Consider the following 13,463-nt stretch of genomic DNA (forward strand, 5'->3'; position numbering starts at 1 on the left):
GAGTTCTATACAGAATTGGAGAGTTGATTAAAGGCTATAAGAGATGTACTGTGCACAGAGAGAGGAAATGGTTAATTGATAGCTTTGATATTTCCCCATTAAAGGAATTGTGTATGTGCATTTGCGTGCGAGTGAATGTTTCTGGATCCTCAGCATTACCTTGAGCACTCTCACGTAGGGCAAGCCATCAGGCCCCAGTTTACTGCCATTCACTTCGATATGCTTCAGCCATTGGATGTGGGGCTGGGGGTCACTGAACACCTTACACACAAACTCCACATCGCTGCCCACCACCACAGTGCGATTGGCAGGCAGCCCCGCCTGGAGGATGGGCCGGTGAGGAGAGCGCTCTGGAAGACAGACACACAAGACACCAAGTGAGCCAAGGTACACAGGTTAAGCAGCACAGGTTAATAATAATAATTAAAAAAAAAAAAAAAAAAAAAAAAAAAACTGTGCTTGTGAACTTTCATGACCGGATTCCTACTGCATGTGCCAGTTTGTTTTTATTATTCAAACTGAGCTCTTAATTGAGCGATAACTGGTTTGACGAGTTTCTTTTCAGCAGTTTGCAGCGGAGATTGTGGGTTGATTTTAGCTACTTATATAATTGTGCAGGTAGCTTGAAATCTCCAAATGTTTAAGAACTGAAAAACACAGAAAAAGGTCTAATTAAGAAATGCATACATTTGCTTCACTTAAGTAAATCAAGAGCTCAGCTGGAATGAAGACAAGACAAATGTTCCATCCAGGTTCAGTTCTTCACACCCACTTAAAACACAGACCTTGTTCCAGCTCTTACATGTGAATTTCCACAGCTTTTGGTTTCAGAGCACCATTTGCTCTAAACAAAACCATAAAAGCTTAAGAGTTCCAACGAAATAGAGCAATTAAAAAGAATTTTTGGTTTTCACTTCAGTAGTTCTGGAAAATTATGTAATTTTATTTTTTGTAGGATCTACAGACACAAATATGGACCACATTTGAGAGTTTTACCACTTTGTTGCCATTCTTGCATGGTTTACTATACCTCTCCATGCTTTGCCTTGATCACTGTGCTCTTATTGTGTGCTATAATTAATTTCAAGTTAAGACAGGCAGGTTGGACCTGTTCCCACCCGTATGGACCACAATTTAGCTGATCATGGATCATTCCACTCATGCTCAAGGTCTAAGCACAAAAGGGGCTTAATTATACACAGTAATAGCGGTTTTCCTGACAACTTATGCCGTCTCCGTAATTGCCGCTATATATATATATATATATATATATAAAACGCAAGTGCAAAACAATTCTCCAGACAGCCCCATTAAAGCCCCTGCCTATGCTGGCAGCAGGGGAAAACAGAAATAAGTGACTGGCATATTGTGACTCCTTTCCATTCAGTCTGAAAATAAAATATTAAAAGGAGTCTCAACCAGTGCTCAGAGCGGTGTCTCAATTTCCTTTCAATTTCTATTCCAAATGGGTTGAAAATAGTCAGATTTTTACCAAGACAGCGATTACGATCACCTTTGATATAATATAATATACATGCCCAATCCCCATAAAACTGTTCCAGAGAGAATCAGCAAATCACAAGGGAGGGATTAGACACTGAAACAACTGTACCATGTTTTGTCTTATTTTTACAGTTATTGCTATTAGATGCTTCAATCGCTTTCAAATGCCTTCTCGGATCAGGCACTGAAGCCCCCGGAGCGCTGCATTGTTGTGCACACTTGTCAAACTGGGCTTTCTCTCAAGTATGATCTCATTATGAAGACTGATAATGGTGTGGGAATGAAGTAACGGCGAAGTGTGAGAAATTTCCCAGGCAGCAGTCTGTGCAGACCTCCAGGGTCAGAGCCAGGGCAGAGGTGTGGTTTAATACAGTCGCTGCTGTCGCCTTTATATACTAAGAAATCATACGTGACTTCACCCTTTAATAACAGCTGGTTACAGTTGTTCCATTACTCACTGCACTGTAAATCCCAGTAAACACTACGAGGTTGCATTTTAATTTAGATCTCCGCTAATTGCTGGTAAATCGACACACACAGCTGGATTCATTTAATATCTTGTTTTCCCCTCATGAGAGTGGTGAGAAATGCATAGTAAAGCATAGATGGTATTGTCCCTCCCCCTCCCCACACAATACCAAAGCAGACTAACTATGAACTTATAACTGAATCCCTAAGACTATGATTTGTGAAGAGAGAGGAGTCTGGGAATTTAAAATCGGTAATTCCAGGAGCAGCCATACGACATCCTAGAAACACATGAAAATACTCAAATTGAGGGTAAGATGCATATACCCACGTGAGGGAAAGTGTCAGTTTGGAGAATTGGAAATGGAGACAACCGGAGATAGTTACATATTGGAATAGGGGAAGACTCATTTCTCAGACTCACCAACAACATCCAGCTGGTAGGTGTGGTTGATGCTGCCATATTTGTTCTCCACCAGGCAGGTGTAGTTGCCCTTGTCTGAAGGCACCACCGATTCCATGATGATGGTCCACATGTGTTCCCGGACCTGGGATTGAGAAAGGGATTGAGAGAGAGGAGAGAGATTGACAACACTGGTCAGAAGAGACCTCCACATAGGTAACAAAACACTTGTCACAACAGGACACTCATTGCACAGGGTTTCCGAGTTGCTAATCTAGTTCCCATTCCTCTAGTTTGCTAGCTGTGCTCATTCCGAAGCACTAATTGATTTCACAGATGTTCATGTCTTCAGCAGTGTGATTTGTATTGTGGTGGGGCGACTATATATGGAGTTACAGTTTTGCTTCCCGTGTACAGATCTATATGAGCTCGCAACCTGGAAAAAAAATAAAAACTGGTTTAAAAATCGAGCTGCAAAACTATTGTAGAAATATATACACTTTTTTTTTTTAGCAAAGCCGATGCATAACCTGCAGTGTAGAACATCCTCCTTCATGCCATTTTGAAAACGTACGTGTTTTATTTTTTTTATTTTTTTTACAGAAGACTAAAAAATAGTGCCTAGAGTGCCACACCAGACAGAGCAGGATTGTGGTCTTGATGCTCTTCCTACTGGTAGGTGAAACCAGGCAAATGATTGGATTTTAAAAGACAGCAACTTTCTTAAGATTAATAATTTAAATTGGGTTTTCCTCAGTTTTATACCCAGCTTTAGATTTCAAAACCTTGTGTAACTTCTAATTGACGGTGGGGAGCTGAAGACCACACAAAAGCTGGATTTTATGGGCTGTATACACACACAAATTAAATGGAAAGATCACAGGGGTTTGAGTAGTTTTTCCTAATTCAGCCCTCATTCTAACCCAGAACATGCAAGAGTTTAAATTTAGATATTTAGATTTTAAAGCTAATTGAATTCTGGTCCCAATTGCAGGACAGTCAAGACTGGAAACAGTGCTGTATGGGGTGTAAGTTTCAACCTGCACACCAGGCTGAAACTTTTACTGTTTATGCTATTTGGAAGCCCCCGTGCATGCCGTACATCAATGTCTAGCAGTGTAGATTTCAAAATAAGTGCAAGCTGTTTTAGAAAGCTGGACTGTTGGGGGGATCTAAAAGAAAAGGAGTCGAGATTGACTTCCCTAAGGGACATGCACAGAAGTTTACTGGAACAGAAACAAACCTTACAGGAAGGATATCATTATTGCCAGAATAGGTATAGCCCTGAGGCCCCCTAAAAAGCAATTTTTCAAACAAGCTTTAAAAAAAAAACAACTACACATTATAGTTCATTGTAAGACAGTCCTCAAGCAATATTTGGTGTACAAAAAGAAATACAATCTAGAAAACAGGAAGTGAATTGGCTCCCATTACCACTATGGACCAGAAGTCTGAAATGAACACAAGCAACGAATCTAATACATTATTTCTTTTTTAAGGACAGAACTAATTGAACTCCGTGAGGTCAATTCCTTCCATTTGCACTTGAAAGCTTCCCTGTTAAAGTGGAGAGTGAATGCAATGCAAACTGCTCTCATAATTAAAGAGTCTGCCGTTACCAAGGGAATGAAAGAAAAAAAAACTAAAAACACAGCTTTTCATTTCCAGATGTGTGCTGCTGTAGTAAGTGGATGAAGGTTTACAATATTTTCTCCTTGTCGACAACCCCCCCACCTTCTCCCCTGTAAATATGAACAATAGATCTGTGCTCGTAAAAAGAAAAGTACCCTTTCCAGTACTCCCCAACCACTGCTGCAGACTTTTCCACCTTGACTGAAAAAACACCGACCAGATGGTAAAGCAGCACATTGAACAGGGAGGGATTTTTTTGCCAACGGAGAGGAAACTTCTTAATGTCTCCCAGCTGGCCTGTCTTGCTGTAGACAAGCCTGGATGGAAAAAACAGACTTGCTTGTTTTGCAGTTTGACGCAGTTCCATTAACTTTTTTTTTTTGCCACGGAGGGTAGATCAGCATGAACGTACCACCCCAGATGCCTGCGTTCCGGCCAGAGCCGAAACTAATGAGAGATGCCGCAATAGATTGGAGAGTTATAGGAGACCAATAGGAATTACAAATGCCCCCTCTGCTTACGTCACTTTGACTCACTCTGCGTAGGAATTTGAAACTTGAGAACCCAGACTGGGGGACCCCTAGTGTCATCTTTGCCTCGGTGCAGGCAAACGCTGGGAAATCAGTTTGAGCACCAACTGGAAATTCGGAAACGGACATGTAAGGAAAGTCAATAAGACTCCCATTACATAGCTCTATGATCCATTTCATGTTCTACAATGCAGGGTTATGTGTGTGTTTTCTAGGCAAAATTGCACACAGTCAGGTGCATTTACGAGATTTTATTTCTACTTAAGGAGGACTAGACCTGAAATGGGTCAAACTGCAAATTCAGAAGAGTCCTTATTCACTGCCCTTCATATTAAAGGGTACAAAAAAACTTAAGGAAAAATTTAACAAATCCATATATATATATATATAAATCCCACAAGCCACATGGGTTTCTTCTCAATGTATCAAACCATGGTCCATGGTTCTTTAATGTCACAGCACCGAGCAGCCAGTGTGTTTGCGATTTAGCCTTTTGTTGCTCTCACGCTGCAGGGAGTGCAGTCTGGGACCGTCAGTCTGTCCCCCCCCCCTGCGGTCAGGCAGAGCTGGCCGACTCCCGGGGCCTTTGTGCTTCGGCGGCAGATTTTCAATCCCACCGCACTCAAGATTCTGGCTGCCACCCCAAACCACCAGCGGCCAAGTCAGTCTGATTCACAATGATGGCGGTGCTCACCACGAACTCAGCCGTCGACTAGACATGGCAGTGTTTCTAGTCCACAGCAGAGGGATCCTGGCCCAAGCAGACCAGATGTCAACCTGATCTAATATCTGACAACTAAAGGAAAAATCCAACTATGATCAGTGGTTTCCAAACACAACATAGCACAATCAGTCCATTAGTGAATAGCCAATACACATACATTTTGTCTAATCGTACCTCAAGCGCATCCTTTAATGATTTTTCTTAATAAGCATAAGGTTCACATTGTCGTCCAGCAGGACACAGCAAAAACACAGCTCCTTCAAAGATTTCTAATGGCTTATGCTTCTCCCTGTATATTTCTTCACAATTCCCCTAGAAGTATAAAGTCAGAAAGTAAAACAAAAAGGGGTCATACTTAAATGGAAAAATAACTATAAGCACAGTCCTCCCTCATGATGGTGCCGAGTCTAGGAATGATATTTAAATTGGCAGTAAGAAGGATTGATGTTAGAAATGCACAGGAAATGAAGAGAGGGTCAACTGGTTACTGGAGTGAAACTATCCAAGGGGAAATTTATACGGACCAAGGCAAGCAATCTAAACAAATTAAAGAGCAAGTGCCCTCTAAAACAGGTCTTTCACCCAAGGTCCTGCTAACGTTTCTATTCATTTAAAAAAAGAATAGTGTTCTCTTATCAGATGTTGTGTTTAAAGATTACATCACAATGACTGAATAAAGCTTAACATTTTGTTTAAAATATCCATGTGGTAGGAAACCATTTAGTACATGGGTGGTCTTTTCCTTTAACAAGCATTTTTGATCGTGTATGAGCATGTCTTTTTCAGGGTAAACTATGAAATGTTTGATCGGGTTATTGGCAATGATTTTATTTTTCCAATACCACTGCCTAACTATCGAACAACCCCCTGTTCAGTTCACTGCAGATTAGTAACTGGAAAGTTTGATCTCAGTCTTGAAATTTGCAAAATGGTTTTCATTATTTTTCATCGATTTGTTTTTCCAGGGCTGATAAACTCAAGCCAAATGAGTTTGAATTTTAACAGTTGTTTACTTTGCTTGCTTATTTCCCTTTACATTCAGTTTTTGTTTGTACGGAGAATTTCAGCAAACCCTCTTGGTTATTCTTATTGAACCAGCTGAATTAGACGGTGTCCCTTAAAAAAAGTCTCTGGAAATAAAAACTCCATGACTGTAGCCAACATTGTGCTAATATCTATAATTAATTTTATTTCAATCACCCTACATGTTTTCTTTAAAATGTACACAGCTTTATACTACCCTGAATTCTGCCAAATATTTACTCAAGCACTGGAAAAAACAGACCCATTAATGAGCAAGATTTTTTTTCATCAATTGGGCATAGATGTTTTTGTTTCAGTAAATGGTTTGCATTGCATCGCTTTAATTTTAATAAAATGCGTGTTTTTCTTCAATTATTAATTTGACCTGGTAATTATTCAATACATCTAACCATGCGCAAAATCACATTTGTTTCCCACCTGCTAACAGCATTCCTGCAATGACCCATGTAAATTTCATACACTATTTTTGGTTTAATTAAATCCAAGGTCATTTCAAGTTATGGTTTACCATCAATGCTTATGTAACCATGTGTAACAGACTCAAATGTCACCTCGCCCTCCTGCTTGCATGATATACAATGATGCGAGATACATGGTCATTTCAGGATTGACACCATTTACATTCAGAAAAGCTAAAAAGAGTGAATTATCTGAATTAGGTCACATTTCATACATCCCCCTCCCGCCAATATCTATGGTCAGACTAACAACGCAGTTAACAGGTGTCACAGTTGGCTTCAGTTACAATTAACATTTACAGCTCAGTTACTGTTATTTATGTCCTTGGAAAAATAAATGCTGTAACAGAGCTTAGGAGAGTCAAGTATTGCCAAATTCTCAAACATCCAAAGCCTCAGTCTGAGAGAGGACTGTTTTTTTTCCACTCACTTCAAAACCGGCATGCTTCAAGAACTTGTACTTTTACAATTTTGGTTGATTGAGTAACAGAATGGCGTTAAACTGAAAACAAGGAGACAAACCCATAGGACAAATGCTGGGAAGCTATATATTAAAATAAAGCTGGAATTGTCATCTGTAAAGCCAGTGTCCTTATGCTGTTAAACAAATATTTTGAACTGTTTACCTCTCTTAAAATTTCTTCCTAATGGATACTGGTTCAACAAATTGTTTTATTTATTAATTCAGTCATTAATGTTCATAGATATTCACTAAGTGCTGTTAAGCGTTTCTACACCTGTCCAGAAAGTGAAATACAAATACAAATTAGGGGAATTTGTAATTATGTTTGGGATATAGTAAAAAGCTCAGGGAATGGATCATTGTAATAGTGTCATCACATGTTGCAGCATAGGTAGTGTATGAATTGTTGAAATGGTGTTTGGTCTTTTGTCTTTTCCAGAGGTGGTTTTGTGAAGGAATGCAGTTTTCATAGCAATGCACAATCCCAAAAAGTGGTTTTAAATAGAGGAAAGCGCACTTGCCCAGACAGGTGCTTATGGAGTTAACTGGGAAGTCAGGGCTGGACTGGCTGGGCTGCAGGCACTGCTATTGTCAGCCTACATAATCAACTCTTTGTGGAGTAGGGTTTCGCCTCGCATTCTTCCCCAGTTGACGCAGAGCTCCTGCATCTCAGGTGTGAAAACAGGGCCGCAAATGTCTCTCCCTTATCGCTTTCCCTCTCAGGGTCAGGTGCTCTCCAACTGCCTTAGGGCCAGATACTGACAGGGCAGCCTAAGTCACTTCCCCCTTCCCTGGAAAACCTCTCACCCTCTTCTCTCAGGACTCCGTTCACCATGACTAATTTCCTGTGACTCCCCCCAGGCCACGAGATCGTGTTTTATAAAAAAAAATTACACATTACCGATAACAGTTAAGCTTTTAGAACTGCAAATGACCTCTTGTGTATTTTAACCGCAATGAGTAGTTGCTTGCAGGCTGGGCTTATTGAATGCCAACATCGAGAACAAAGCTAAGTCTACAGATAGTCTAAATTATGAAGTTTGCTCTGTACTTTTATCAGTGTTGCAGTCTTCAGCTCTGTGCTTTCTTCTTTTAAGTTTGTAGACTACTTGTATTGAAAAATTATCATTAGATAAGAATTTCCTGGTATACAGCATGTTTGCCTGCTGAAGCATTTTAAATAAAAATAAAACAAACTTATACCTTCCAGGTATGTCTAGTAGTATATTGCTTATATGCATCTCTTATTCTGTAATGAAAAATAAGCGTCTGAGAAGAGTAATAGATGTACGTGTTCCAAGTCTAGCAACCAGTCAGCAGAGTAATTTTGAATCAAGTCTACCAAAATTAAGCTTGAGTGATATTTGGGGGTTATGGATTTCTGGCCATTCTACAGTATAAGTGTGACAGAGTGTCCATTAGCCTGTCATGGTGACATCACTCCCCTAGACTCAAAAGCGTGTACAATCCTTCCCCACCCCGCCAATCTTTAGGCAGTGTTTGTTACTCGAATGGCCTGCCCATGATGGTGCTTTTAATGAAAGGCTGAACACAAATAGGCTTGGTAGATTTTAAACCATAGATCTGATGAGTTGAATTGAATGGAATTATTCATACTTTATTAAGCACCAACTCTGTGACTTACATGACAAATGGTTATGGATTAACAATGCGTATTAGAGCTTTTAATGGCAGGTAGGGACAACATGAATAAACATTGAAATCTCTCAAGCCTACACATAAGGATGGTGCAGATTATGGGGATATGCTGTCAGAGGACAGTGTGTGGCATTTAGACAACGCTCTGTGACCATGAGGGGACGGTACCTTGAAGCCTCCAATCCGCTGGTCCCTCTTGAACTCCTTGCCATTCTTGAACCACTTCAGCGTGGGCGTGGGGTTACCGCTGGCCTGGCACCGGAACTTGACTGTCTTGCTGGCTGGCACTGCATGAAGCTTCTTCTCCATCTTCTCAGGCTGGGCCCACTGTGGAGCCATAGCTGTGGGAGAGAGAGGCCACATTATATAAGTCAGGAAAACCACTTCAAAAATGTCCCTTAATCCATCTTAAAGGACTAGGGGGGTGCATACAACTAACAGGATGGAAGAAAGAAAAAAGGAGGACATCTTTCAAAATCCACCTGGAAATCAGCATTTAAAAAGACAAAAACAAAAAACACAAAAGCAAAAAACACCAAGGAAAGCAATGATACGGCTCGGCTTGAAACCTAAAGCATGATTCACACAAAGCACACCATGCCACAGGGCTCTCCCAGAGCCAGGCATCGGCATTGGTGCCCGTCAGGGCTGAGGGATGCCCGCCACGCTCCCCTGCCCTGCGCCCGTCGGCCAGGGGCACGAGGCTCAGCCTGGCCAAGCCCTCTCCACGCCTCACTGGCTTTAGGACGCCCTGCAGTCTGGAAGGCTAATAAGGACCTTGCTGGAATTTTGAATGCCTTGTTTTGTTGTTCTTTGTAATAACCGCTTATGGCTTCGATTAAGATCTCTCTCTCCTCGTGATTCTCAAGACGGTCACCCACACAATCCCATGGTCACAACTGTGGAAGGAGGGCATGGCTTGCTTGGTCATTGACTTGGAAGCCTAATCTTTCTTTAAAGGAAGAACTGACAGTGTTTACTGGAACATCCTGAGCACTGCCAGAGGCCTCGGTCTTGGCAAACAAACTGTGGCTAAAACAATTTAAAATGCATGTTTTTCTTCAGTTTTCCTCAGGTTCAGGTTCATATAAACACAATATGATATTAAATACCTCTGCTCACTTAAGATCCCCAATTGATTGAATATGATCCACTTGTTTTCCAAAAAGGAGCATACTGGAGGACAATTGTAAACTAATTATAAATGTAAACATATGCCTGTACTTTCAGAGGCAATCAAAACTTGCTCTTCCTGAAGGTACCAAAAGTCACAGGAAGTGACCTTGTGAGCAAATACTACAGATGTAATCTTTCAGCACTAGGAAAATATACATTCTCAATTATTTTTATTGAAGTTGAAGGAAATTTGATCACAGATATTTTAATCTAAACCATTGTTGTGCTAGGGGTTACAAGGTCACATCCCTTTATGCTTTCGGTACTTTGGGGAAGTGCAAAGTTTCGTCAGCCACTGAAATGACGGGCGCATGTTTAGATGTAAAAAAAGCGTTTAGCATCTCCCCTGCTAACCTTTCCTTGGGAGTTACTTACGCAAGAGCTTCTGACTGCTGGACAGCTTGGTCTCCTCTGAAGAAGACTCGTCATCATCTTCATCTTCTGACGACGCCAAGGTATCAGCTGGAAAACGACACAGACACGGTCAGCCCGTTCACAGGGCACGGCATTACTGTGCCCCCTATTGAGCCTGCTGTAAGATCCCACTGTTATAAAGTAATTCCCATTACATTTCAATGGTTCCAGAACAAAACTGCTTTAGAAAATACATCTTGGGGCTGAGGGTAGAGGGGGTGGAGGTGTTGTAGGAACAGGATATTGTTGCTGGGGTTTTAGTGCATACAAAGGGAAGTAAATTAGTGTTGCACAGTGTACTGAAATACATTTATAGTTCCTTCACTGATCATCAAATCACAACCCTTATACAATGAATTCACATTGTACACTGATAGCTCCATTCTGAAATTGAGATATGCACATATATAGGAATGTCTCCCAACATCAGAAACCAGTAGGGCAATTACTGCTAACAATAGCCCCTCTACCCCGCTGACTGCTGTCTCAATGAAATGGTCTCCTGGCCCAACCATGCCAGATTATTCTCGAAAACTTAAGAATGCACAGTAAGGGTGGAACTGTTGGTCATAGTCATAAAAAATAAAAAGGCAAAAGTTGTCAAGCTGCTGATGATTCATTAAAATGGTACAGGATTTTATATGTTCAATTTCACCCACAACCCCAGATGAAACTAGTATAATTCCACAGCATCATCCCTGTGGATTCAACACCTTAACCCCCACCCCTCAAGTGAAAAATGTTGAGCTTAAATTTCTCCCAAAATGTTTGTGTTATCCTTTTCTGTTTTGGACCTTACTGGATTTTATACTTTTCCAGGATTAAAAGGTAGAAATCAATGAAAGCAATGTTAAAATTGGAAAAAGTGTGCATATGCATTTCATACTATTGTATTTGTAAAGTTAATACCGTCACAACTGGACTACCCTATAAAACCCCTATGGAACAAACCTTTAGTATTTGGTAGAAATGCACGATCGTAATATTTTTCATGTCAAAATGGGTCCCTTCTTGGTATTTGTAAAATATAATAATGTAATGCATTTAATTATATATTTGAGTCCGTAATGCATACATTTATTTTACAGGCAGACAATATAATTTCTGCAATATTTTCAAAATAAATATATGGATTACAGATTCAAATATAAAGTACAACTCATATTAAATATAAAAATATGAAAACTAAGCATCACACATTTCAACCAGAGATTTCAAAATGTTTGATCCATATGGAAGTACGGCAGCATACCAATATGTGGAAATGCTCAATACTGAAATAATCACAATTACTTCAAAATAAAGGAAAAAAAACACATACTGTACAGTTATCTTTCCTCTGCATATTCAACTACTGACATCAGTATTAGGATTGAACATGATATATAACAGACACCGGAAGGAGCAGAAATTGATTCAGCATCTCAAAGGCTGTAATATAAACTCAAGTCTATGATCTCCCAATAGGTTTTATTAAATTGGAGAAAGATTGGGAAATGCAAGAACAACTTCGAACAATCGACAGTCAGGCCCTAAAGTATACATCCTCTAGGCCACAAAAACATGTGATCTTGCCAGGAGTAGCTCAATAAGAATCTTCATTGAGGGGGGGACAGACATGAAAGGGTACTAACAAATAGAGCAGCAGAAAGGTCTGCACATCCTCGGCCTATTAAAGGAAGCTCTCTCATAAGACCAATCACACAGAAATGCCAGATCTTTACAGCTCAACCAAGCCACGGATTGCAGGTAAATCCCATTGAAGTCATCCATGCTTCCAGAAGGGACTTTCCACTCAGTCAGCCAGGGAAAATTACCCAGACTCACACCTAGACAAAAACACTGCCAAGCTTTAGGGAAACCTTATCATCCAAAGGATGGTAGAATTGAAACACAGCCTTTATTGCTGGTTTACAAGACTGGCCTCAAAGAAACCGGTCCAAAACATCTTTACAAGCACTTCAACATCTAACATGGCAAAATTCTCCGAAACCAAAAGTGACGTGACAAGGAAAACTTGCAAACTGATAATCAAACTGATGATAATATGACAATTCATGTCCATTGATCACCAGCATAGCCAAGCAAGTTTCTTTGGGGATAGTCAGGTGACAGAACTGAAAAGGGGGTGGTGGCAAAAACAAAAAAGACCAGATGTGGAAGACTGAATCAATGGAAGTTAAGTGGAGCAGAGCTCTTGACAGGTCTTGATCTTGGGCCTGATCCCTACATACCTGAGACGTTCACGGCGAAATAGATGCTGTGGTTGCTGAAAGAGCCTTTGGCCAGACAGGCGTAGAGGCCCGAATCGGCCAGCTCCACACCTTCGATCTTGAGTGTGGCATCCTGCAGGCGCGTGTGCTCCCCGTCCTGCACGGCCACCTGGTCCTTGGTCCACACCAGCCCCTGGGCCTCCTCCTTGGCTCCACAGTGTAGCTCTAAGCGCTCCCCGGGGTATAATGTGAAAGGCTCCGCTTGCGTTTCGGGTGGGACTATGGGTGTATAGAACAAAAAACAAAAAAAAGCCACGCAGTTTTTTTAGGGGGGGATCCATTGGACGTTAAGGATCAACAAAAACACGACGCAACAAGAAGCCACCACCGAAAGAACACAAACAGGCCACCAGTACCGATGAACAAAGACATGAAGAGGAGAAAATCACCAAAACAAAGCCACCACCACAGAAAGATACAGGGTGACATCGAGTAGAATTCAACACACAGCGGCCAGGAAATTATAATTCTATCCCAAAATAAAAGAATTGGGAAAATAAACAAAATCGCATTTCTAACCGGACTTCCACCACCCATTTTCTGGGGATTTTTCTACAGTTAATTAAAAAATCCAACACTACAACTTTCTATTTTGTAACTTATGCATTTAAATATTTAATAATTATGACTTCATCAGAAATATTTTGTACACCATTTCATAACTTTCTATGCAGAATTTAAACATTAGCCGATTCCAAAGATTACTTTATACATAC

At 40.7% G+C, this 13,463-nt stretch overlaps 1 protein-coding gene across 5 annotated transcripts in view; it reads right to left on the reverse strand.

Moving 5' to 3' along the window:
- Positions 1-13,463, reverse strand: part of fgfr1a (fibroblast growth factor receptor 1a) — a 62,387-nt gene that overhangs the window by 16,855 nt on the left and 32,069 nt on the right. For 4 of the 5 annotated variants that reach the window (XM_066714423.1, XM_066714421.1, XM_066714424.1 and 1 more), the window contains exons 3-7: positions 12,709-12,966; positions 10,436-10,522; positions 9,053-9,225; positions 2,396-2,519; positions 160-350 (exon numbers count right to left, since the gene is read on the reverse strand). In XM_066714423.1, the coding sequence (XP_066570520.1) occupies positions 160-350; positions 2,396-2,519; positions 9,053-9,225; positions 10,436-10,522; positions 12,709-12,966 (833 nt within the window). The remainder of the gene's footprint in view (positions 1-159; positions 351-2,395; positions 2,520-9,052; positions 9,226-10,435; positions 10,523-12,708; positions 12,967-13,463) is intronic. The other variant, XM_066714425.1, reaches the window with a different exon arrangement.

Source organism: Amia ocellicauda, chromosome 9 (assembly GCF_036373705.1).
Source record: "Amia ocellicauda isolate fAmiCal2 chromosome 9, fAmiCal2.hap1, whole genome shotgun sequence".
Taxonomy (NCBI): Eukaryota; Metazoa; Chordata; class Actinopteri; order Amiiformes; family Amiidae; genus Amia; species Amia ocellicauda.